This window comes from Calonectris borealis, chromosome 22 (genome assembly GCF_964195595.1).
Source record: "Calonectris borealis chromosome 22, bCalBor7.hap1.2, whole genome shotgun sequence".
In the NCBI taxonomy this organism is placed as follows: domain Eukaryota; kingdom Metazoa; phylum Chordata; class Aves; order Procellariiformes; family Procellariidae; genus Calonectris; species Calonectris borealis.
Genome location: NC_134333.1, coordinates 9,068,133 through 9,092,548, shown reverse-complemented (window position 1 = coordinate 9,092,548; position 24,416 = coordinate 9,068,133). Strand labels below are relative to the sequence as shown.

The 24,416-nt window shown below is 52.0% G+C and overlaps 1 protein-coding gene across 1 annotated transcript in view; it reads right to left on the bottom strand.

The window, feature by feature from the left end:
* The window catches only part of MLLT6 (MLLT6, PHD finger containing), a 47,293-nt gene that overhangs the window by 8,233 nt on the left and 14,644 nt on the right, over positions 1 to 24,416 (bottom strand). Inside the window, exons 8-13 of the mRNA XM_075171522.1 lie at positions 16,639 to 16,737; positions 8,098 to 8,272; positions 6,703 to 7,293; positions 5,036 to 5,217; positions 4,195 to 4,312; positions 353 to 419 (exon numbers count right to left, since the gene is read on the bottom strand). Coding sequence (XP_075027623.1) covers positions 353 to 419; positions 4,195 to 4,312; positions 5,036 to 5,217; positions 6,703 to 7,293; positions 8,098 to 8,272; positions 16,639 to 16,737 — 1,232 coding nt within the window. The remainder of the gene's footprint in view (positions 1 to 352; positions 420 to 4,194; positions 4,313 to 5,035; positions 5,218 to 6,702; positions 7,294 to 8,097; positions 8,273 to 16,638; positions 16,738 to 24,416) is intronic.

Sequence of the window (24,416 nt, the reverse complement as noted above, 5' to 3'; positions counted from 1 at the left end):
GTTGGGGAGATGTCAGAGACGCTTCCCTAGTCTGCACCTGTGCTCCTCTGCTCCCTTTTCCCCACATCTCCTCTGCCTCACACTGGGAACGTCTCAGTCTCCTCTGCTCCACTTCAGGAGAGCCCTCCGTTCCCGCTAGCCCTGGCTCGTATTGGAAAAGCAAACCTGCCTCCTCCCCTCCCATCCCACTCCCAGCCCCAAGGAGGAAGGAAGAAGCTGCCTCTTCTTCCCCAGTCTCTTCCCCTTTCCTTGCTGTGTCATCCCACGGCTTCCCGGGGTACCGCCGTGCCCACGCGGATGCGGAGGCACCCCCGTGCCTGGCGGCAGGGGAGGACTCCTGAAGGACACTCACATGGAAGAGAGACTCTCCTGGGGCGACGTCCCTCGGCAGCCAAAACTGCAGTCTTCCAGGTCAGGCTCTGGGGGGGGAGAGGGACAGAGAGGCACAGTGTTCATAGGCGTCCAGCCCTCGCAGGTGCCCGGGTTTGTCACCCGAGGGCGGCGAGCGCCGGTCCCCGCTAGATGGGAGTACCGAGCAGCGCAGGGCACCGTCATTGCATAACGGCTGCGTCCGCATGCGCCTCCGCCCGCCGTGGGAGGGGCTGCGTGTCACTGCGTGTCACCGGGTGTCACGCCGGGAGGGTGGGGGGTGGTGTCACCCTGGGAAGGTCACCCATTCCTAATGGCAGGGGCCAAATTTGCCGGGCGGTGCCTGCGCCGGGGCCGCAAGCCCGGAGCCGCGGGGAGGCTGCGGGGAGCTGGGCAGGAGCCCAGCCGGCCTCTGCCCCGGCCCGGCTGCCTCCCCCGCCGGGGAGCCGGAGGGATGGGCAGAAAGCAGCTTTTCCTTGAGCTGTAAAGCTGCGGGGAGGCGCGGGGGGAGACGCTTGCTTTGCTGAGCCTGCGAGGATGAATCAATCCTGTGCAAAGCCCCACTCAGCTCTCCCAAGTGCCACCGCAGCCCTCTGCCGCCGGGATCCGTTCCCGAAACCCAGCTGGGGTCCTCCAAAGTTTCCAGATGCTCAGCTCCTTTCTAAAGAGCTTAAATAAGCGCTTCAGTGTCCAGAAGCTAATCCCATACCCATTCCTCTGTCCCAGGGAGCTGGGACGCTGCAGTGCTGGGGACGGAGCCGCTGTGCATGTGCACAGGTGCAGGATATCTCCCATCCAAAGAGTAATCAAGGAGTGAAGTATATTTATCTGCCATTTGCTTTCCATCCCCAGAGCCTGCCAGCCCGTAAACACACGTTCCCCTCACTCTGGGACGTGTCAGATGTTGCGAGTACAGCCTGCACCAGCTGGCTGACTTGCCCCTCCTCTTCTTCACACAATAAGAGACATTTCTTATGTGCAAGAATCCAGGAAGTCTCCTGCAGGGAACACTGTGATTTACAGTGTAATGCCCTGAGCAGGGCATTAGTTATTGGCAGTATTTTCTGCTGCTGAGAACAAGCAAACGCAGCTGTTGTTCAGCAGCTCTTACAGACAGGTACGAGTGGGATCCTCACTCCTCCATCCTCATGGGAATGTCTTCCTGGCCATCAATTATAACTGGTCCACCCTTCTGGGGAGAAGCCACCGCTTTCTGGAGGTGACCAGCAGTTGCCAGTCAGCAGTAGTCTCCCAGTATAAGACATCATGTGGAGACAACACTTGATTTTGGGGACACCACAAGGCATGACATCTTCCTAAGTCCTCCAACCCAGGATCAGCTACCAGAAGGCTGGGACAGTCAGACTCTCTGTGTCTGAGAAGCAGTGCTTCTCATATTATTTCCATCTGAGGACCACCTAAACCCTTTGAAAAATATCCACAGCCCACCGCGTGCAGCTTTGCCGCAACGGTTTTAACTTGCAACCAAACAAATGTCCAGCTAAGCTCTGACTGCCTGCTTGTTACTGTCATGTTGTTTGCTTGCAGCCCAGGGAGGTTATATATATATGTATATAGATAAATACACACACACGATTCTGGTTTTCTGAAACAGTACCAGGCTCCATACTCAATTATCTCCTGGCCAACACCACCCTGTTGTCTACAGAACAGGGAGATGACTGAGTTATCACACAGAGACAGCACTTTCCAAGGCAGCAAGCATGAAAAAGAGGCTTGAAGACAACTAAAGAAGATAAATACATTTGGCCTGTCATCATAATGAGGCAGGATCCAGGACAAGCCGTGGGAGGAAGAACTAGACAGTAGCTAAGGGAGTGGGAAGATAAGAATCAGACTTTTTGCACTGCCAAAGGCACCCTGGTATCAACCTGCATCAGTGATAACAGTTTCTCATTTCCCCCATCTGTAAGACAGGGTAACACCATTTCCCTACATCACATTAAAATTGTGAAGAGTTCAAATATTACTGCAATGAAAGCTACATCTCCATGGGATCTGTTTACACAGACACTCTCAGGAAAAGTAATCTGAATTAAAAACAAGGCAGGATTACTTAAAACTTCCAACCACCCTGTTAACAATTTGAGATTAAAACAGTCACCACACTTTTAGGTGAAAACGGCCCCACACAGGAGGCTTAATGCATGTTAATTAATCCCCTTGGAAAAAAAAGTGAATTTGGCTTAACACCCTCTGGGTCACTAGCTCCAGCTGGAGGAGATAGTGATGGACAAACATTAAACGTGGCAAAAACCAGGAGCTGTTCTGAAGGCTGCCTGGAACTGGAAGAAACATGTCCTGAAGCTTCTAAGATCCCAGTCAAACAAAAAGAGCAATCTTGGAAATGGAAACTAAGGATCAGGCTTTTTTGAGCGCTTTGTATGTTAGATTTTGCCTACATGATTCATTCATTAGTAGCCGCAGGGCTGGAACAGAACCCAGGCTGCCGAGCCTCCGTGTTGTGCCTGAACCACAGGACTATTCCTGACAGTTGACTCGCTTCCTTCTGTCAGCACCTTGCCAAAATAACAGCAAAGGGGAAGTGGCAGTGGGTCATCCCTCTCCTGTCGATCGCCGTGAGGGAAGAACAACTCTTTGAATCATCCCATTCTTTCCTTAATTCCAGGTGACTGAATCACTCCTGACTCACAGCTCCCATGCAACGGCCCTGACTCGCACTGGGGTCAGCTGCGCAGTTACCTTCCCGTTGCACTCAAGCAGATGCAAGCTGCCGGCGGGGGCGTACAGACAAAATGCTGCCAGTGACACGCGGAGAGACAGACAGGCACCTTCCACGGGCTTGCAGAGGTCATAAGTAAGCATACGTGTTCATTCATGCTTTACATGCAGGCATGCACACTTGTTAAGGCAAATAAGGGCACACTGGTGTCAGATTATCCGGAGAACTCAGAGCCACCTCTAATGAGGACTGTGCGCTTTAAAGTGGTTGTCACTCAGTGTGACACTGGGCAGAGTTTTACCTCCCAGGAGTTCAGCATCCAGCATGCTGAGCTGCCAACATTTCTGGGCTAGGGGAGCAGGAGACAGTTGCACGACTAACTGCAACATCTGAACATCAGGAGGGTGCTTTTGTTTAACTACTGGTGCAAAACAAAAATCAGGCCCACTCTGTTTTGGGAAAAAAGAAATCTTACGATGCTTCAAGTTTCCTGCTTATTAACCAGGCAATTTTCCAAGAAAAATGAATTTGCCTTGGTGGGAAAAAATGAGCAGTTGTAAGTAATTCAGTGTTGGCACGTTCACGCTTGGAAGTTGAAAACAGTGGATTCATGACAAAGCCAAAGGGGAAGGGCAGAAAGTAACTCAAAACAGAAATGGAAGATGAAAATTAAGAGTATGAGATATCTCTCATTTAAAAAAAAAAACCAGAAAAAATAACCCCAACAAAAACTTTTAACTTATTTTGAGCAAGCAAAAGCTGACAGTAGTTTTCAAGAGGTTTGCGCAGCTTTAGTGCGTAAAAAGACAACAAATTTCTGTAGGGAAGGACTTACGTTCTTGTACTTTTCTAGCGTATGTCCAGGGACACACATTACTCAGTGGACACACCAGCAGATGTGCTTTTACAGGACTGCAGGCCAGCACTTCATTAAGGCAAACACAAGCACCTCCTGCCCTGGGGAGAAAGCCACTGTCCCTCTCTCCTAGCCCCTGGCTCTCACACGCATGGGATGGGAGCAAGCAGGGAGGGCAGCTGGAGAACTATGGATGCAGTTGTCTCGACTCTTCCAGGGAGACCCCTTCGGAAGTCCAAACTCACATACCTTCTGATTCACGTACCTGCCCGGCTGCTTTCCGACTGATTTAAGAGTGGGTTGATTGATAGCCCAGACGCGAGGGGGCTTCCAAAAATGTGTGAGGAAGGGAGACTAAATGTTGAACCTGCCAGTGAGAACACCTACACGGCAAAACAAGGAGGGAGAGAGAGAGAAATGACTTCTCAAAAATGCAAGAGGAAAATAACTTCATTATTCCATCTCCTCCTGACTCTTGAACCCAGCTCGCTCATGACAGCGAGTGTTAAAAATATCTCCTTGGAAGTCTCGCTAGACAGTTGAAATCTTCCCAGCCCCGTCTCAGAGCCAAGAGGTCTGAATGAGCCGTGTTAACACTGAGGCTGTAAAACTAACTCTCTCCTCCCTGTAAAACACCTCTCTCAGTGAGCTCCTGACAAAGGACAAGGCTCTGTCTCCTGGCACATGCACAGCCCACCCAGCTGGGATGTGCGAGCCCTCCCACCAAGTTATCTGTGCTGCAGAGTGAAGGAAGGGCTGGCACTGGTGGCAGGGGACGAGCAGGACGGGACACAGCACACACCGACAGCCAGGCCTCTGCTACCTGAGCGCTGTCTGTGCTCCCCTTACAGTCAATGGAAAGCAACGCGTCCTTTTAGGTTGCAATTCCTCCCACCCCGAAACAGGCTGCGTGGGCTGTGATGCAAAACTGCCTACATCTTTCCACCGACTCTAAGGGAAGCTGCAGTTGGCAGCTCCCCTCCAAACTGAAGGAAGAGTAGCTGTTCCCAAGTGGAAGAAGCAACTCCTCTGTGCCCACAAACTGGCCCCGCTCTGTCCAATGCTCTCCTGAACTACAGTCCCTCTCCTGGTCCTGATGTTCTTACCTGCGTGGTGGAGACCGAGGAGGAGGAAGCTGGGATGGTGCTAGCAAAGGGAGACCGGTTGAGCTGCGGGAGAGACGACGTACCCTGGTGTGCCAGCAGGCTGGAAGAGAGGGGTGTACTGCACACAGCTCGGAGCACTCCGCCCCCGTGGGAAATAGGGTCCTTGTTACTGGTGTAGATCCCTGCAAGGGGAGGAGACGTGTTAGAGAGCCACACTCCCCTCCGATGGCCTGGAAGCAGCTGGTTTTCTGCAGGGCTTGATCTCAGAAAGGGAGGGTGGCACCAATGCACAAGACCAAGCGTAACATGCAGTTCAGCATCTCATGGCCTGGCATGCAGCGAGGGTGGTCACAGCCCACAATCCTATCAAAAGGTACCACAAACTTTTCCAGCCTTACCCCTGCCCCCCTCGTTTGCTCCTCGCACCCTGAAACAATCTGACAGAGAAATCACAGCATAAAGTGACTCACCAAAGGCACAAGTCAGTGGCAGAAGAGGGTAGCGGACTCAGAGAGTCCCACTTCTCTGCTGGCCGTGCTGGTCAAGCGACCACACTCTTCCTGAGCTAACCTGTCCCCTTCCATGATGCCCAGGGACCACGGTGGGGCACAGACAGATAAATGAGGAAGAAAGGGTGAGGAGAGAACTGCTGCTGAGGGAGGGGACCCGTCTGACTTCCCCTTGGCTCAGGCAGGCGGCAGAGGCAGTGCCCAAAGCCGGGTCCTTCAGAGCCCTGCCAACATCTCTCCGCAAGAGAAGAATGGAAGAACAAGCAGGCAGGAGAGCAGGGCCTGGCAGCCTCCTCCTCTTTGAAACATCCCTTTGTTGTTCCGGGGGGGGGAGGCAAAAAAAATTGGCCTAAGGTTACGATTATGGAAGTTGCACCAGTTCTTGCAGCTCCTCTCCTCTCTCAGGCAGTGCATACAAATGGGCCAGGGCTCCCAGGCGCACACAACAAAATTATACCTCCCCCCACCTTGCAATCTGACCTAAATTGGAGCATCTGCAAACAACCCACAATAGACCGATGACAAGTTCTGCTGCCAGAACAGTGTCAAACCTCAGCCCTGAGCAGCAGGCCCCTCCTCTGCCTGCTGCCTTAACCCCTTCCTGCCACATGTCCTGGCTGCCCTCATCCCTGCCAGGCCAGGGAAGGGGGCTCAGGCTGGGAACAGCTGTAAGCCTCTCAGCAGAGTTAACGGTGTGCCAGCCTCCCAACCCTACGTGGATGTGGTAAGACCAGGATGAGAGGTTTTGCTTTTAAAAGAGGGGTTAAACTTGAACCACTTATGAGAGTCCCCCATTTGGGGTCAGATTGTGGTTGTTCCGGTTTGGTCTGTGAATATCGCGCTCTATTGCTTTGAAAATTAAGCAATTTTCAAAGGTTAGCTGAGGTTTTCCAGCACTTGAGCAAAAAGGGTTTGAAATGCCCCCCACCTCAGATCTGCAGCCCAGCTCCAACGGTAGAGAAGCTGACCCAGAGGAGATTCTAGGATGAAGGTCAAGATGGAAAGGGGACACCCAGATGTGGATTTTTATAGCTCCTGGGACTGAACTAAAGGGACTGGTCTCTGTGCAGACAGGTCCAGACACCAGCCAAATGTGATGAAAAAGACAGCAGGGCTGGGAGGAACCGTGCACACCTGGAGCCCTAAGGGGGAACATACCTGAACCCAACAGCGGGGACTCCATGCTGAGGCTGGGCAGATTCCCCGTGTGGCTGAAGGACCGTGAAGAGTTGCCAATGCTGGAGCTAACAAGAGAGCCCCCGGAGAAGGGCGACGAGGAAGTAGAAGTGGACCCAGCCAGCTGGGCACCCAAAATCTCTTTGCTTTTGCCCCCTTTCGGCCTGCCAGGCCCATGTTTGTTCTTCTTGCTACCCTTGTGCTTCTTTTCCTTCAGCACCTCTCCCTCCTCCATACTGAGGGACGGCATGCGCTTGTGGCTGCTGCTGCTACCGCTGGCCCCGCTGCTCCCCACCGAAGGGCCGCTGACAGGGTTCGAGGCTTTGTAGTCCACAGGGGAAGCATCACGGCCTCTCTGCTGGCTCACCGCGGAGGTGGAGAAGCGCATGATGGACCCAAAGCCTGAGAAGATCACCTTCTGCTCAAAGATGTCCCCCTTCTGGCCTTCATACAGAGGGGAGCAGTGGGAAGAAGAAGAGGAAGAGACAGGCTTCCGGTACTTCTCGTCGTCCTGCTCAAGCTTGGGGAATGTCACGAAGTCCTGGGAGCACTGCAAGTTGCTGCAGGAGGTACCTGGGGGAAGCAGAGAGGAAGCAGATATAGGAAGGCTCGTGGTGGCAGTAACTCAGCCCATAAGGCAACAGGAGCACGGTCACAACGCAGGTCCTCTGGCACAGGCTAGTTACTGAGCTGAAGGACATCTTTGTCACCTTCCAGCCCTGCTCCCCCCCCGTTGCTTTGATGCGCTCTAGCAAGCACGAGGGGTGCACACCAGCAGCTTCATCCCACCCAAACATGCATGTGTCTGCTCCCCAGGCCCTGCACCACCACTGTCCCTCCAGCCCCGACCAGGGTCCCAGGAGATGACGGTCCCAGCCGTTATGACAACAGCTCAGAAATTAACTGAGCAAGGTCAGAGCAGATGGGAGCCCTGCAAGGCTTTGACTCAAAGCTCAGGGGAGCCTGGATATCAGGTTTTGGCTCAGGTCTCTCCGCTAGTACTCCTTAAAACACTGCTGCAGACAGTACCACCTACGGAGGCGAGGGCAGGTGCTGCCCATATTGCCTGTGCACAGTATCCCTTCCCTCCTCCCTCCCCTCAGACATCTGGATCTGTTTTTCCTTACAGTGCAGCAGGCCTGCACAGGAGGGGAGCTGTAACACTCATCTGACTCAGTTCTTCCCTCTGTGCATGGAGTCAGTAGTAATAAGACTTTTCCCTTTCTCTTCAAGGGGTTAAAGAAATAGCCATCCACAAAGTTTCACAGCACTGGCTGGTGAACGGATATCTTTACAGATACAGAGATATCAAAGGCAAGCAAAGCAAAACATCACCCCCATTCTCCCCTCCTCTCTTGCTTCTCCTTCACCCCTTACCTGCAGGCTGGAAGGTCCCGCTGGATGAAGCTGAGCTGAAGCCAACCGAGCTTTTCCCGCTTCCCGTCTTCTTCCCCTTGTGGCTGCTGCCATGGCTTGAGGACTTCTTGCCTTTCACCTCCGACCTGCCGACCTCCGAGGTCTCTTTGCTCCCCTCATGGTGGCTGGTGGAGCCCTGGCAGCAGCAAACGCAGAGGTGACTCACTCAGGCCAGATGTGGCCACAGCGGGGGCTCTTTTTATCAATTTCCCCTTAAGAGAAGGAATTGCCCCCTCTGCCCACAAGGTGATGGTCAGGTCATGTTACTCAGGAGAGAAAAGCAACATTCCCCTCTACTGCTGCTTGGTGGCACCAGGCTTTATAGTCCCAGGGATTACGCTCATCCCATTTAACTGCAGGAAATGAAACAGGGCACTGACAATCAGGGCACAGACATCAGAGATTCCCTGCATCGTCAGCAGAGGGGAGTACCTCAGAGGGTTATTCAGCCCAGATAAAATCTGAATTTGGCTGTAATTCAAGCATATATTTCAGCTGCATCTCTCAGGTGTGCTATTCTCAGCAAGGTCATTCCACCTGGGGGAACTTGCTCTCCTTGTGCTGTGATGGGAGTTTCCCTGGTTTAACCCCAGCCAGCAACTAAGCACCGCCCAGCCGCTCGCTCACCCTCCCTGCCGCCGTGGACGGGGGAGAGAATCTGAAGAGCAAAGGTAAGAAAACTAGTGGGTTCAGACAAGAACAGTTTAATAATTGAAATAAAATAATAAAAATAATAATAATAAATTGTAATGAAAAGGAAAACAACCAGAGAGAGAGAGAGAGAGAAACAAAATCCAGGAAAAACAAGTGATGCAACCGCTCACCACCTGCCAACCAACGTCCAGCCAGTCCCCGAGCTGCCCCTGGCCAACTCCCCCCAGTTTATATACTGAGCATGATGTCATATGGTATGGAATATCCCTTTGGCCAGTTTGGGTCAACCGTCCTGGCTGTGCCCCCTCCCAGCTTCTTGTGCACCTGGCAGAGCATGGGAAGCTGAAAACTCTTTGCCTTAGCGTAAGCACTACTTAGCAACCACTAAAACATCAGTGTGTTATCAACATTATTCTCACACTAAATCCAAAACACAGCACTATACCAGCTACTAGGAAGAAAATTAACTCTATTCCAGCCGAAACCGGGACACCTGGGTTCCCTAAAGCATCCACTGAAGCACCTCCACTGCCAGCCCAGGGCTTTCCAAATCTACTGCAGTCAATATTTCACAGTGACGTTGTTAGAGCAGCATCAGAGCATGCAGCAACAGATGCTATCCAAACCCCATATAAGCCTGCAGGAGACATGGAAGCAAGGGAGATGAAGAGGCTGGCCAGATGCTAGGAAATCCAGGAGCTTGGGATGAGAGAGAAAAGTGTGGGAGTTTAGCAGGGGGAGAGTGGAATGAACCAAAAACCAGATCCCCCGGGGCACCCACGCTAGGATATGAAACCTTCACCTTCAAGTCACTTCAAAGCCAAACTAGCAGTGTTCAAAGATCACTTCTTGCAAGATATTACTGCAACCAATCAATATTATAGCCATAGTTCTAATGTGATGGTTACAGCCCAAAATAGAACACCTGTACATTAGTGCAAACACCTTTTATTTCTTACTGAGCAGATACAAGGGAGACAGAGAAGCACAATACCTTTCTTACATTCCACTATCCCTGACTCCAGATGACCTCTTCTTGGGGAGAGCTAAAGAAAAAAGGGCTTGTAATGCAGACTCATGAATGCCCAGATAAAAATCTTTCCCCATTCCTCCCACATGGTTTAATCACTCTGCACAATGCAACAGCTGGCAGCCTAACACACACCAGATGTGCCGGGAATATGAAAGACAGGAGGAAGGGAGTGGTGGAAATTAGGGGGGAGAGGAGGGGGAATCTGTATTTTCTCATCACAGACTCCTGGATGTAGGAGATTAAGCCTTCTTGATTTATGAGCTCAGAGGGAGCATGAAAATCTTTCCGACTTTCCACATCTGCCTGGGGAGGGAAAGGAGAGCAGTATCTGGGGGCTATGGGAAGTCCTGAGGCTGCTCACGAAGTCGGAGGAACGAGATGGCTCATGTCTCAGCAGAAATGCAAAGCACCGAATTTTCCCCCCATAAATTCACCTCTTTGGAGCTCCGCACAAGGTGCACGAGGCCACAGAAGGGCAGGGGGAAACCACATGAGAAGACATGTTCTAAATCCAGAGTGTCAGGAAGGGAGTGCAGGGCAAGTAATGAATTAGTGCAGGGTGGAAGGGGGAAATCTGAGCTGGGAAATAAATCTTAATTGCAAAATTAAAGGCAAAAAAAAAAAAGGGGGTAAGAGAGGCCGAGCTGGCTCAGCTGAAGGCGGTGAATGGACAGACACTCACCTGTAGGGCTGATCTGACCTCACAGACCTCCCTGAGAGACTCCCAGAGATTTCGGGGGCAGGATTTTCCCACCTCCTGCCAAATGCTATCCTAGATATTGTTTGCCAAACAGGTCACGGCAGACAGATCTGTATGGTACTACCACCAGCCCTCCTCACCACAAAGGGCCCTTCTCTAGCAGCCGTTCCAGAGAGCCCGACTGTGCAGCAAGGGCCCAAGCATTGCAGCCGAGGAGCAAAGAGAGGGAAACTGAAACCACACTAAATCACTTCCCCTCTCTGTGCCTCTATTTCTTTCCCACTTTGCTCCGTGGAGCCTGCAAGCTCTGTGTGGCAGCGTAGCCTTCCAGGAGACACACGTGGACTGCCAAGCACAACACGGCCTTGATCTGAAGGGGAGGGGTCTGCTACCATAATGCCAATATTAATAACAGTAATGAGGGCTGCAGTCCCATCGCCTCCCTAACGAAGGACATTCTCCAGCTCAGGGCTACTGCCGAGAGGGAGCAGGACGGGAGAAACCTGCATGCCTGCTGCTTGCCTTGTGCATAAAGAGAGGTCTCAACCTCTGGATCATCGGCTTTTCTCCAGCATGGAAATCCGTGGTGTGTGTGCAGAAACACCAATGTTTTGTGTGTTGCAAACAGGTGTGTGGGGGAGGGCATGCTGCAGAGGAAAAAAAAACAGGGAAGCACTGAGGAAGTGAGAGTTCTCTTTCAAAATGAGGCAGCAGCTACATTTTGAAGGTCTATTTAAAGCAACCAAGTGAAAAAATGTCACCAGAATAAACCTGCTGCCCCAGCTGGAGATGACAGTCTGGTGGGGAAACTCCTGCCTCAGCCCGAGAGCCGGGAGAAGTGAGACGAAGTCGCGCGGGCACCCAAGCGCAGGCATGCACGCGCCTCCTCCCCCCGGCACTGGCTCTCCCCGGAGGGGCTGTACCTGTTTCCTGGCCTCTCTGTGACACTGTGCAGCACCCAAGCTCTTCATTCATTAATTTATTTATGGGAAATCAGAAGAGCATCTCTTCGCCTCCTGATTGGCGGGACGAGCTCCTAGAGGGAACCACTGACGAAATACAGAAGGGGTGGGGGAGGCTGGCGCCGCGTCGGAAACACAGAGCGGCTTTGCCCTGGATTAAACTACTGGGGAGGGGAAGCAGGGAGGACGCGAACGAGGAACAATGCGACGAGAGCAGGAGCTCCTGCAGCCCACGCACCGCAGGCTGCTGAAGCAGCCACCCAGGCAGGCTGTAAGCATCAGCTGCCTTTCCACGCTGGATCACTGGGCAGAGGTCAGTCTCCATCAGGAGCTCTGGGCCAAAGCGCTTGCACAAGCTGCGGCACCTCTGTGTCCGAGCCACTCGCAACCTTTACCACGTCCTTCCCCTCAACCTCGAGAGCAGGCAGCACTGTGCTGCTGTTCTTTGTAGGTGGGGATAGGAGACACAGATGGGCTGAAGACCGTATTTTTTAGTCCCTGATGTCACTGGCAAATTTCCACTCATGTCAAGACAAGGGATGCTAAAAGGTTCAGGGATTCTTACTGCAAATATCCATGCTGAGACATGCTTTGATTAGCAGGGGTAATCATCAGCCTTCCCCCACAAACCCCTACCCCCCGCCAGTGACTGTGAATTAGCCTGAGCCAGGCGCAGTGCAGAGGTTCCCAGGATCTGTCAGCTCCAGGCCAGTCCTGGGTAGATGCCGAGAGCTCAAATAACAGTGGGAAACCTGGAAAGTCTCCCTGCCTCCCGTGGCATCTGCAATCGCGCGCTCTTCGCCCTGCTGTGCTCCCTCTCCAGCACCTGACTGGGAGAGGGTGGGTGCGGGGAGGCCTTGGCATCCACGGCTTAGATTACAAAACCCAGAGCAAGCCAGATGTTGCAGCCCAAAACACGTAGCATGTGTGAGTGTGTGTCAACAAGTGATCATGATGTCTGCAGCTGGCAGAAGAAGGCAGCTGGGGTAGCTTGCAATCCTGCAGATTTACTGCAAGTGCAACAGAGAGCAGCAAGACGGCTCCCCAGGGGCATTTGCAGGAGGAGGGGAGAGGCACGCTGCTTGCTGTTCGGCTGTTCACTAACCCCAACCCCAGCACCAGGCACCGGCTACACGGAGAGGTCTTGAGCACAGAAACTGCCTCCTGAATTTGTCTGGCGGTGTGCGACTACAGGGACAGCAGCCCTGGCTGCCAAGGCTCTCTGGTGAGACTCACTGCTCCTCTCCTGGCGAGAAACCCTCCTCTGCCCCAGGCCCGCTCCGTGAATGCCATCTTTCCAACAGGCTGTTCAAAAGCGTTACTAGTTGGCAGCATTCTGGCATTTTTGGATAGACCACGTGAAATAGCCAGAAACTATTACCCAGAGGGGATGTTTTCTGCCTCCTTCCCACTCCCCAAAAAGCCTGTAGGAGCTCCAAGTAGCCAGCACGACAACGAATGAGAGCCTATATCCAGCACAAATCCGCTCTCTGCAATCCCCCCCAATCCATCCAAAAGCCCCAGCCCTGGAGCACCACTGGGGATTTTCAGCAGATCAGCCGCACTGCGTGCTCCCTGGAAGGGACACTCCTGTGCCCCACGAGTGTCCTGCCCCTCCTTGAGAGCGATGAAAATCGCATTGCCCAAAGACACTTTTCAGAGGCCGGAGGAGAGCTCAGAAGAGGTGTTCTGAAGAGTCGCTTGCATGCTGTGAATTCACACCCTAGTTTCACTTTCCAGTGTAGATGAGAGCTGAGGCCACCGCTGTGTTTTCAGTGTGTTTATCCCCGAAACCAGAGTGAGGCAGTGAGAGCTTGTCACTGCACAGACAGGACACGGAGGCCCGGCAGAATCCGAGTGTCAGATATTAATGGTATTTAGATTCTTAGAAGATGCAGGGAAGCACTCAGTGAGATGTTCAAAAATCTGGCAGAAGTCAGAGGTCTAGCACAATTGATTTCAAGAGGAAGACTGAAACCACATCAAAGGATCTTCTTCATAACTAAATGGTTCAAGAGGGGAGCACAGGGTGGACGACGTATTAGGTGAAAATTGGAACTGAAAAATAAGTCTGGATTGCAAAATTAAAGAAAAACGTGAACCCAGAGGCCAGGCTGCCTGAGAGAACAAGGATGTGGGATATACCACTGCTCCTCCAAAGCAACGAAACATAGTTCCACTGCCAGCCTAACCTGAAGTAGCTTGAAAAGTCCTACTGATTTTCTATGTAGTTCTGAAAATCCATTATTAAAGGGTTGCTGAAAGTTTCAAAGGACTTTGGTAGCAACATCAGGCACTAGGGCTCAGATGTCTGTTGCCCCAGGCTCCTTTTAGGCTGAGCAAACTGGGAGCAGACTGGAGCGTGGCTTCAGGTACTAGTAACACCTCTCCACGGCCTGCTGGCTGGTGCCACACTACAGTCTGACCGCAGTCCCAGTGCCCAAAGAGCAAGCGGTGCCAGGGCCCTTCTGCTGACTCGTCTGACTGATGCTTCTGCTCCTCATTGCCGGCTCCAAAACACTGGTGATGCCCAGTGCCTCCAGTCCAATCCCTGCTCCAGCATAGCCTGCGCGCCAGGACGCGAGCCTGGGACTCGCTGTGTGTGGTACCACTTTGGCTACGGTGTGTGCAGCATGGCGAGCTGGCAGCATGGATCTGGCACGGACATCAAGGGCTGCACCAGCCTCCCACGGCTCCGCATGGCTGCTCTGGGCCAGTGTCTTCCTCCCAGGAGCCTGGACACGACCATCTGCCCTCGCTGCTGCAGGTCATTGAGATCTGCTCTCACCCAGCTGCTCCCCACGGAAGACTGGGGGTTGTGTCCCCTGCAGGGATTATCCCTGGGGAGTTTATGCTCTGGTTCATTGGGTAACTTGGAGAAGACCACGGAGGCGATAAATTATTTACCCAAGATCATGCAAGTGGTAAGGAGAGGAAGAGACGCCAGCTCTCTTCAGACTCTAACCATGGCACAGCAGGGACTAGCAATGCTCTTCTGTTTCGTCACTCCATGAACATCAGCTTTTGGTTTGCTGCATCTACTCTACCCACTCCCCACTACACTTTACTGGGATGAGCTGTACTAATCTAAGACCCAGAAAGGACAAAGATGGTTTTGGCTTCCAAGAGGAAACCTGTTTGGACATGCTACATTAATGTGTCTCAAGGTTTTACATTAGTCTAACCTGTGCAATGTTACACTGGTGCAACTATCCAGAAAGCCTCACACAACCACCCCCCGAGGGGTTTGTGCGGGGTTGTAGCAGGCTGCTGAGCAGCTCTTACATTTGAGCTGGAGTGAGTACCTTTGGTAACAGAGTTTGAACAATACTTTGGGATCTATGCACAAAAAAGCAAGGCAAATACACTTTCTGTTATGAGGATTAATAATAACTCCCTAGGGAAACACTAAAACCCTGTCACTCAAGTACAGCTACAGTAATTAGGATCTCCTGAATTTTAGCTTACAAAGAGTTGAAAGCTGCCTGTAAAACTGAATTGCACCCCTCCCTCCTTATTTATAAAGGTCTGGCAGGGCTTTGGAGGAGACAGTGGGTAATTGTCTAACAACTGCTCTAGCTGGCCAAGAGTCAGGTTTTGGATTTCAGTTCAGCTTGAAAATAATCTTCTTAGGCCATCAGTTCCTGACAGCTCTGTTAACTGGGTGAATCTGCTGTTCCCAAAAGCCAGAGCTGAGCTGCCCCAACATGAGCACAGGTAAATCAAGGGTGATTGCAGCTCAGAGGTTGTTCCTCCACTCTGTCCCACTCTAGCTTTCTGCCTCTCCCAGCCTGAGAACCATGAGACCAGCTTTGCCATTTCAGCTCTGACCTACATCTACGCCCTGCTTCCAGGCTTGGCCTCACACAGAACATAGAAAATCCTCTTCAGTCCTAACCCAAAGCAACCCTGTGCTGACTGGCAGGAGCTTTCGCTCTTCCAGACTGCCCCTGCAGTGCTTGTCACATATGCAGACACTGCTAGCCTGTGAATTTTCATTTTCACAAGGCATGTAAAGGACACCCAAGCCTTTCCAAGGAGCATTTCTGTGCACAAAAGGACATTCCTGGGACATGTTGTTTATTTGTTCTAGCAGGAGCTTGGCCCTAGTCCTACTCTCACTTACACCAGAACAGCCCTGCTAAGGAGTTGCATTAATTTACATTCCCACTACAGAGAGGAGAGTACAACTCCAAAGGTCCAGGTGCTGGAGTAAGCTCACTTGTTCCCTGACCCCGAACAACTGCAAACTTGGCCTTCACCTTGTTGCATGCCAGCTCAAGGCAAGTTCCACTGTGTCTATTCTGCCTTACTGGAGTTTGGGGCTGGCATGAATCACAGAAAGCTCAGGGCTATCCTGATTTACAGCCAGGTGCAAGAATCCATGTCAGCAGCACGATTTCAGCAGTGAATAGCAGAAAGACACTGACATCCTGACTGCCCCACCAGCCCCGCAAGCCTTGGGCACTGAGAAGACAAACCCACACAAGCGACATCTTTCCAGCAGGGAACTGGACTGCCTCTACACCTCAGGGGCAAAATAGGCCACCAGACTGTGCCCTTCTGCCTGAATTTTCCTGAAATGGAGCAACTAAATAGAAACCAACCTCCTGTTGTCTCACACAGAAAAGCTACCTCTATTATGCACTTTGAAGATCTTACGTGCTTCTAAGATTGTCTGGGTTTTTTTTCCCCTCAGCTACACCAGTTTGTCTAATAAAGGATAACACCTCCTCCCACAAGCCTTGCCTTGCTTATCCACCTGCCCGAGCTGTTTACAATGTGGCAGCAGAAAAGGCCAAAGCATGGATATTTATCTATTCCGCGAGAGCTTCAAATCTGAACATCTGCTGCAAAACAGGCTGGCACTTACAGCTCAATCACTTGGGAGTTTAGCTCCATGATTGTGTCGTCAGTGCTGACAGAAATCAAGACAGCTGCCATGTTAAATTCCCAAGGTGGGCGTCGAGGTGGGGAGTCAGGCAGAGAAAGCGAGAATGTGACGAATCAGGAATCAAAATAAATGGACAAAAGTCCTTTCTCTGCTCTTCTGTCCTGTCCTCCCCACTTCCTAGAAAGCCGGTGTCGATGGTTTCCCCCTGCCCTCCCTCCCCACTCTGCATTCACACGCTCGCAATCTGTGGGTTTGGTACCTTCTCTGCAGCGACGGGCACCGAGGATGGGGTAAGGCTGGTGGGAGACTCCGGACGTTTTTTGTGCTTCTGTTTAGGTCTTTCTTTGTCCTTCCGACTCTGCAAAAGAAACCAGAGAGTACTGGAAGGCTAACTTTTCCTCTGCTGAGAATAGCAGTTGTAAGGGAAAAGAAAGGAGGGTGTGTAGGGGTGGATTTACAACCATACATTCATATTCCTCTTTCCTTCTCCACCCATCCACATGAGCCCAGTATCCCTTCCCCCACATCCCAGCTTCTGGCTGGGAGCGTCCCACTATCTCTACCCCAGCTGCAGCCAACATCTGGAGTGCAGAATCAACAGAAGCCCCCAAATCAGTTTATGGTAAGATGATAGGGAAGGACTTAACAAGCTCTGGCTGATTTCAAGAAACCTGAGCTTTCCTCTTGCTATTTCCCCAAAGGGACTCGGTGCCCCCTTACCCTCGCTCTCTACCTTCTTCAAGGGTTTCTCAGATCCACCCTGTACAGCCAAGGGGAGAACCTTGATTTCAGCACGTGTTGCACGTGCACGGGTAAAGAGATCAGTCAGCAGAGATTTCAGAACCTAGGCTTGAACCTAACCTAGAGATCCCCCACATCTCCCCTCCCAACAGAGACAGTTGGTCTGGGTCCATCTCTGCTAACAGGAGACAGACTATTTAGTTTGATTTCTTCATCCTGGTTCTTCCCTCGCACTAAAACCCCAGAAGAATGGGATTCTTCAAACTGCAAAGAAAGGAAAAATCATGGCCTGAGAAACACTGAGTGCTGCCCACCCTGATTTTATATTCTCTTGAGGAACAGATTGTAACCAAGGAGGCTATTCTTATATAGTGCTATCTGGATGTTTATGCTAAAACTGAGATGTTTCCAGTGAAAGGACTGAAACGTAGGCCTGTGTGACCTCAAGTAAGTGGGGCTTGAGGATGCCCAGGTCAGCTGGCATACAGGATAGATGGATAGAAAAGCATGCTCCATCACACACTCCTGCTTCCTCCCTGTCTTCCTCAGCTGCACGCTCCCATGGGAACACCCTCAGCTGACTACAGGAGCTTTTCCACGCTACCGATGTCAGCTAAAGATGTGGCCGCCTTCGCTGAAGCTGCAGAAACTTTCGTGCTGAGTTCTGAACTTCCTGGTGTGGTCACTGGTGTGTGGACCAAGAGACCTGCTGTCAGATAAACACCTGCATGAGACCCAGGGCTTAGAAAAATCCATCCTCTTGTCTCTGAGGCCTTTTTGTGGGAAAGGATGCCTATTCTGGTACAACTCCCTCACATGGGCGTTTTATTCTAGGAGCTGAAGGCCTCAGTCGGGGCTGAAGGTGGGTTCAGAACAGAAGAGTCACGCTGAAATTCATTGACTCTCCAGAAAGACGCTGATTGCTTCCTAATGCAGGCAAAGCCCTGAGGCTACAGCTGCCAGCACATGCCAAAGATGGGATGCTGTCAGGGGAAGATGCAACTGCAGCAAATACATGAGCTCCACTGTGTGTTTTTGGGAGGGAGAGAAGAGAGTGGAATAATTAGCTTAGGAAACAATCCACTAAATGGGAAAAAAAAGAGGCTGGAGGAGGGAGCGGGCAGGAGGAAAAGGCTGGAGAAGACAGGCATGAAGTGAAGCAGAGGTGAAGCAAAAGTGCTCCAGAAATCAGCACCTTCCAGTGTGGGTTTGGCTGAATTTTCAAAGCACTCGAAAAGGAGGCCCATGCTGCAGCCACCGGTGACCCTGCCAGTGTAAGCCTGCCACGATGCCACGGAAGCTTTCACTGGGATGAGCTGGTGAAAAAAGAAGGCAAATCCAGCCTAGAGCTTGACTGCACTTGCTGAGTGCCCGACCAACACTGCCAATATCCATCATTTTATCAAAAGACTCCTGGCGTTTGGCATATCTGTTAAAGACTCTGTTCCCAGAGCTACGGCATTTTACAAGAATCTCTGTTTTCTTTTCTTCCCTTTCTTTAATACACATTTCCAGCTTTGGCAGTGAACAAGGAAAGCTTGAAAATGTGATTTCTACAGACTAAGTGCCAAAAGACAAATTAAAATTAAATCTTTACTAAATCTCATAACGTTTTAAATACTCGGGGGCTTCTCGTGCTATAAACTCTGACTAAGTCTCATGGGTCTTCTAGGACAGGAAGATGGGGAAACTGTGGCCCAGTTAGTAAAGCAGCTTGTCACAGACCATGTGCACATCAGTGTTCATTATTCCAGTAGTAGTAACAATTTGCACTCACTTAATAGCACACACCAGAGAGTTTCAACAAGCTGAAGAGAGGTTTTTAATATCTACATCTCATTTTACAAATGGGGAAACCAGGGCACATGGGATGAGAGAGCTTGCTAAGATTTCACAGAAAGTCACCCAAAAATTCAGAAAGAAAAGTCAGGTATCCCCACCCCACCTGGACACACGCTCGCCTACTTGCAGTTGCTGCCAGTGCCACTCACGGAAGCCAGAAATGGAAAACAGGAGCCAGACACCTCATTACAATACATTTTGCCAAATAACTGCACAAACCCTGGTCCTTAAACTTTCTGAATACCACAAAGCTTATTCTCTCATTTTCAGACCCTGAATCCCAAATGCCTTTCAATCATGAAGTTGCAACAGGAGAGAATAAGACACAACGCTGCAAACGCCAGCGAGACAGCACTGTAATGATTTAATCTCACATATCATGGACAAGATGAGACAAGGCAGAGCCAAGCCATTTTGGTTAATGACAATGAACCTACACACCTACATACGCGCGCGCACACACACACACACACGTGGGGAAAAGCAGAAATGTCTTGACTGTCACCACAGTGAACCATAAAGCCTCCCACAGTTTCATTGTGATGGCAACCACCGCACTCACATCCTCCAGCTTCAAAATCCTGGCTGTGTCCTGTCTGAAAAATCTCCCTTTGCTGTCGGCAGCGCAGAGTCTACAACAGCCAACTGAGCAGTCCTCTGGTTATATGTAGGAGTGCATACATATGTACACATTCAGCAAGAACCCAGCCTGCACAATAGAGACCAGATTTCTGGAATGCCTCAGCTCCCATTTAGATGTTTGAATAAATGGTCAGGTTTTCCAAAAAGCTAAATGCTGGGTATTGAGCTCTTTTGAAGATCTGGCCCCAAGTACATGTGCTGAGCAACTGCACTCAAACTATTTAGAAAATCTATCCCACAGAGACCAGTCTTCGTGCTCTGCTCAAAGGACTGCATTGAAACCAGAACCACCGCAGCCTGACGAGGAGCTCAGCGGCACTTCTGCTGGGTGTCCCAGCACGCAGCCCCAGGCCATGCCCATAGGCACACCTTGCTCCTCCGTCGGGACTTCTCCCTCTCCCACACCACCTCCTCTCCGGGCTCTCTGTGTCACTCCTGCTCGGGCAGAGCAGAAACCCACAGGAGCCGGCACCCAGGAGCTCTCTGGGCTGCAGCCAGCAGCCCTAAAGCTTTGCAGAGTTGGGGTGCCCGTTGCCTTTGCACATGCAGTAGCACCCATCTTCCACCTTCCAGTTACTCTCTAATACTTTTGGGTACTCAGAAGGGCAACAGGATCTGACACCTTCTTCAATATTACTGGAGAAATGCAGTGCCCTGTGTTAAATGGGCAAGACAATTAACTCTGTTACCCCACGGATATTTTGCAGACGGGCCAGGCTGCCCCCAGACCAAGGCACTGGTGGGAAGGTTACCTCAGCTGCCCGCAGAGGCCACTGAGCAGTCAGGGTGCTCAGTCACTCCTGGCTATCTTGCCTGTGTGGACAGGCCCTCAGACAACGCGGGGCGTTCCCCAGTTTGCACCAGAGGCTTTTAAACGTGTGGGTTCTCTCCAGGAACTGGAAGGCTCCAAATGCTTCCTGCAAGAGCCGCAGGGCAACAGGAGGGGAGGGCAAAGGGACAAGGGGGAAGCAACACTCTCCCCTACCTCTCAAGTGCCCTCTCCCCACCTAGCTTTTCTGTGTCCAGCACTCCATCTCCCTGGCACACAGGCACTCTCCTCTGCAAACCCTCCTTCCAGGAAACTTCACAGACAACACAGCCACTGCCAACAGCCCAGCTTGCCCACAGAGACCTGCCTGGCTGTGCCATGAAGCAGGAGTCAGGGGAGAAGGAGGGAGGGAGGATGCATTGCGAGAGCAGGAAACCTTTCAACACCCCCATCCCATCTTTGCAAGCAAAAGCCAAGCCCTACCTTGCAGCCGCTCGGCGGTCCCTGCAGCAGGCTGGCTGGCTGGGCAAGCTGCAGTCCGCAGGGAATGTGAACCTGCCCCCAGCAACAAACTTCATGGAAAACAAACTCTCCCCATGCAGGACTGAGCAGCTGGGGCTTGGCATGTGGGCATGGAGCAGGCCAGGCCTGCGGCGGGGGGAGCGCGGCTGCATCGGGGGCGTGCCGGCGACACAATCTCCCTTCGAGCTCCCCAGCGCAGGAGGAACGAAACAGGATCTCTCGCTGCCAAAAAGGGTTGTGCACAGCTCCTCTTGCTCCCCCCACCGCCGTCTCCCCTTCCCCGAGCCCCCTCTTCTAATCTGCTGGACACCAGCAATTGGATCATTAAAAGTAGATTGGGCAGGAGAAGGAGGGAGGGAAGAGCTGGGAAGAGCCAAGTGGGCTTTGCTGCTCCCTCCCTCTTTCCCAGGCTCTCTGAACTCCCTCACCCGGAGGAGGAGGCCTGGCTCTGGGCTGCAGCCATGGCAGCTGCAGCAAGGAGGAAGGCAGCACCGGGCAGAGGGACGCTAAGCCCCTGCCTGCAACCTCCCTTGCACCAGGGCCGTGCTGGGGATTTCACGGGTTTGCCTTGAGACGCACTCTGAGTGCGTGAGAGTTTTTACACAAGGCCACACGGCCAGCCCTCGCCGGGCTTTGCGTATTCTCAAATTACCGCTGCACCCCCTGCTACTGGAAGGATTTGCTAGAGGCGGTTAAACACCCACATAACAAGAGGTCACAGAAAGCCGGTCAAGGATGCTATAAAACAAGGCTTCTATAGCTAGATCAGAGTAGATTTAGATTCAGTACTCCTTCCCAAAAAGCCTGTGCTGGTCTTGCAAGCAGCCACCCGCATCCCCCTTGAATAAAATGTCCGCTTTGCCCTTTGGTGCCTGTGTGGACACAAAACTCCAAGAGGTAGACCTCCATCACCGACTGGAAACACAAAGCCCCTCAGACCCACTGGGCTTAGATTTCAGCCCAGTACAACTTCTCCAGCGTGCTAAATCTGCCAGGCTGGACCCTTGGCTCGTTTCCTCCACTGGCACCAGGTCTAGACAGACACGCAATGGCAGCGGGAGGCAGGCTCTGCCGTGCATCTGCTCAGACGCCGTGGGACCGGGGGCTCGTGCACTGCTCTGGCTGCTGCTAAAGGGAGAAGGGGGGCAGGACAGAGACAGCCCCTGTACCCCCATACAGTGCCCCCCGCCGTGGCTAGAGAAGCAGTTCAGGAGCTAAAGGTCTGTTATGATTGTGGAGAACTGGCTCAGTACCCAGACCTGAGGAACAACTGCAGGTGGGCTCCAAGTGCCTGCCTCTTTTTCCTATGCCACTGGGCAGGGACCGTTCCTCTCATAACAACGTCCCATATCCAAATTAAAAGTCCCCTGATTTTGCTTATGGGTTCCAGGTGTTCACTAAGAATAACACTGGACAAGTGTCTCCCTCCATGGGGTACATGCCTAAAAATGCGGTAGTGCATGTGCTCCCGTCTGCTCCTGGTGTGACAAATTTCATTCCTCAGAGCATGGTAATTTTCTTCTGTGTGTTTCAAGCAGACAATGTAGGTGACAGAACATCTGTACTTCATTCAACCTCTGTGCGTCATCCAGCATTTTCTTGGTATTTAGCTATTGTTTTCTTTCTTTCTTTCTTCTTTCTTTTTTTAAGCAAACAAATTCTGCAAATGCTCCCACAGGGTAGAGCACACACATTGCAATACCAACCCCAAAGAAATAAATGGGGCTGGTTTTGCTAAGGCCTGGTATGTTCTGGGGAAAACTCAAAGCCTGGAGCTTTCCTGTTTTCAGGACACCACAGAAGGAAATGCTTGGGCTGGCATCGTTTGTGCCTGCAAAAGGCGGGGGATGCCGATGCTGGCTTGCAGTTCCACATCACAATTGTCCCTTGTTCCGCAGAGAACAAGACTCTTCACAAATGCTGAACTGTTTTACAGTCCAAATCCTGAGTCTTTGCTGTCTTACTGAAGCCACTGGGTTAAATCCTGTGCCCCTCACTTAGTCATTAATTTAGCCAGAGTCTTCCTCCGTAAAGCCTAAGTAAACAACCACAGCCCTGCACTGGAAGAGAGCTGTCAGGCACTGAGCTCCTTCTGGAGCAGAGAGACATGAGCACCTGCAGCCCAGGGACTCACGCACACGCTTTGGTCTGCCGCTGAGCGATCAGCTCCCCTGCAACGCCTCCAGCTCCGGGAGGACGGGACCAGCCGGCTGCACAGCTGGACAGGCTCAAGAAAAAGCTGTTCTACTTCAGGTCAGCACAGCAGCACGCCCAGTTCCCCTGAAACATGTGCAGTTAGATCATGCACTACTAGTCACGTACTCCAAAACCATGTGGGAACTAATGGTTCAACCCCTTCTTCGGGTACCCCTTCGAAAGGTCTCTGTTCCCACACCGCCTCACACCCAGTCCTTCCTCCCTGCACTTCATAACCACTCCTAGACCTGAAAACTACCCAACAACCCTGGAAGTCGAGAGTGCCTTCCATACCCTGCCCATCTCAGCTTTGCACACCTCGTCCCCCTTTCCGTGCTGACTCCCCCTCTCTAAGTGGAAGGAGTTGATTTTGCACTTGTGCTGCGGCCCTGCCAAGCAATCCCGGCCCTGGAAGGGGCCTCCATCGGATCTGCTGCTCGCAAACCGATGAGCCATCAGGAGGGGAGAGTGGTGAGGCAGCAGCGAGACGGAGTCTCTGCACGTTTGTGAGGAACCCAGAGGCTAACAATAGTGGCAAGCGCCACTGAGAAGCCTATAAATAAATCCGTATTCCTCCTGTTTTCGCTCTCCCCCTGGCGCTGACCTGCTTTCCAACCAAAGCCGGGAAGCAGCACCTCCCCTGCTCCTACCTGCCAGGCACGTGACTGCGCTCCCACCCCTGCCACCAGAAGCTGTGCAAATATAGAAGCCCTCGTACGGTCCCCAGCCTTGGACTTGCACGGGCTGTCAGTTATAATTACAGCCGAGCTCTCCAAAGCTGCCGTCAATCACCCCGATCCTGCCCTCTCCCCCACCCCCTCTGCCTGCTTGTTGGCTAAAAATAGCACGTTCCAGTACAGCCCTTCACCTTGTGCCAAGCGCTCGCTCCCTGTCCATGGCACAGATGCTCTTTCTCCCTGCCGCCGCCTCCTCTCCTCGCAGCAGCTGAACACACAAGGGGAGTAAATACTCCCCACAGGCTTTGGCCTGGCCGGCGGTAGGAAATGTACTGACTTGGTGTCGGCAGCAGGGTAGGCACCACTTCGGGAGTGAGGTTTGCCTTGTTTGCCCATGTATCAGGTACGGTTTGGGCAAGCTTCCCAAACACGTAATGGACATGGTGGGCAGTGTTTCAAACTGGATATTGCGGGATAACCTCTGTAAATAAAGAAGGAGATGGCTTTCCTGCCCACAGAATTTACGGACTCTCAGCTGGGCATGCCAGGAGGGTGTCAGTCAGTATTAACTGATGGCCGTACTGCTTTTGAAAGCCTGGATGCCCTTGTCCCCTGGAGACTGGGCTGAGATCCATCAGACTTAGGCCA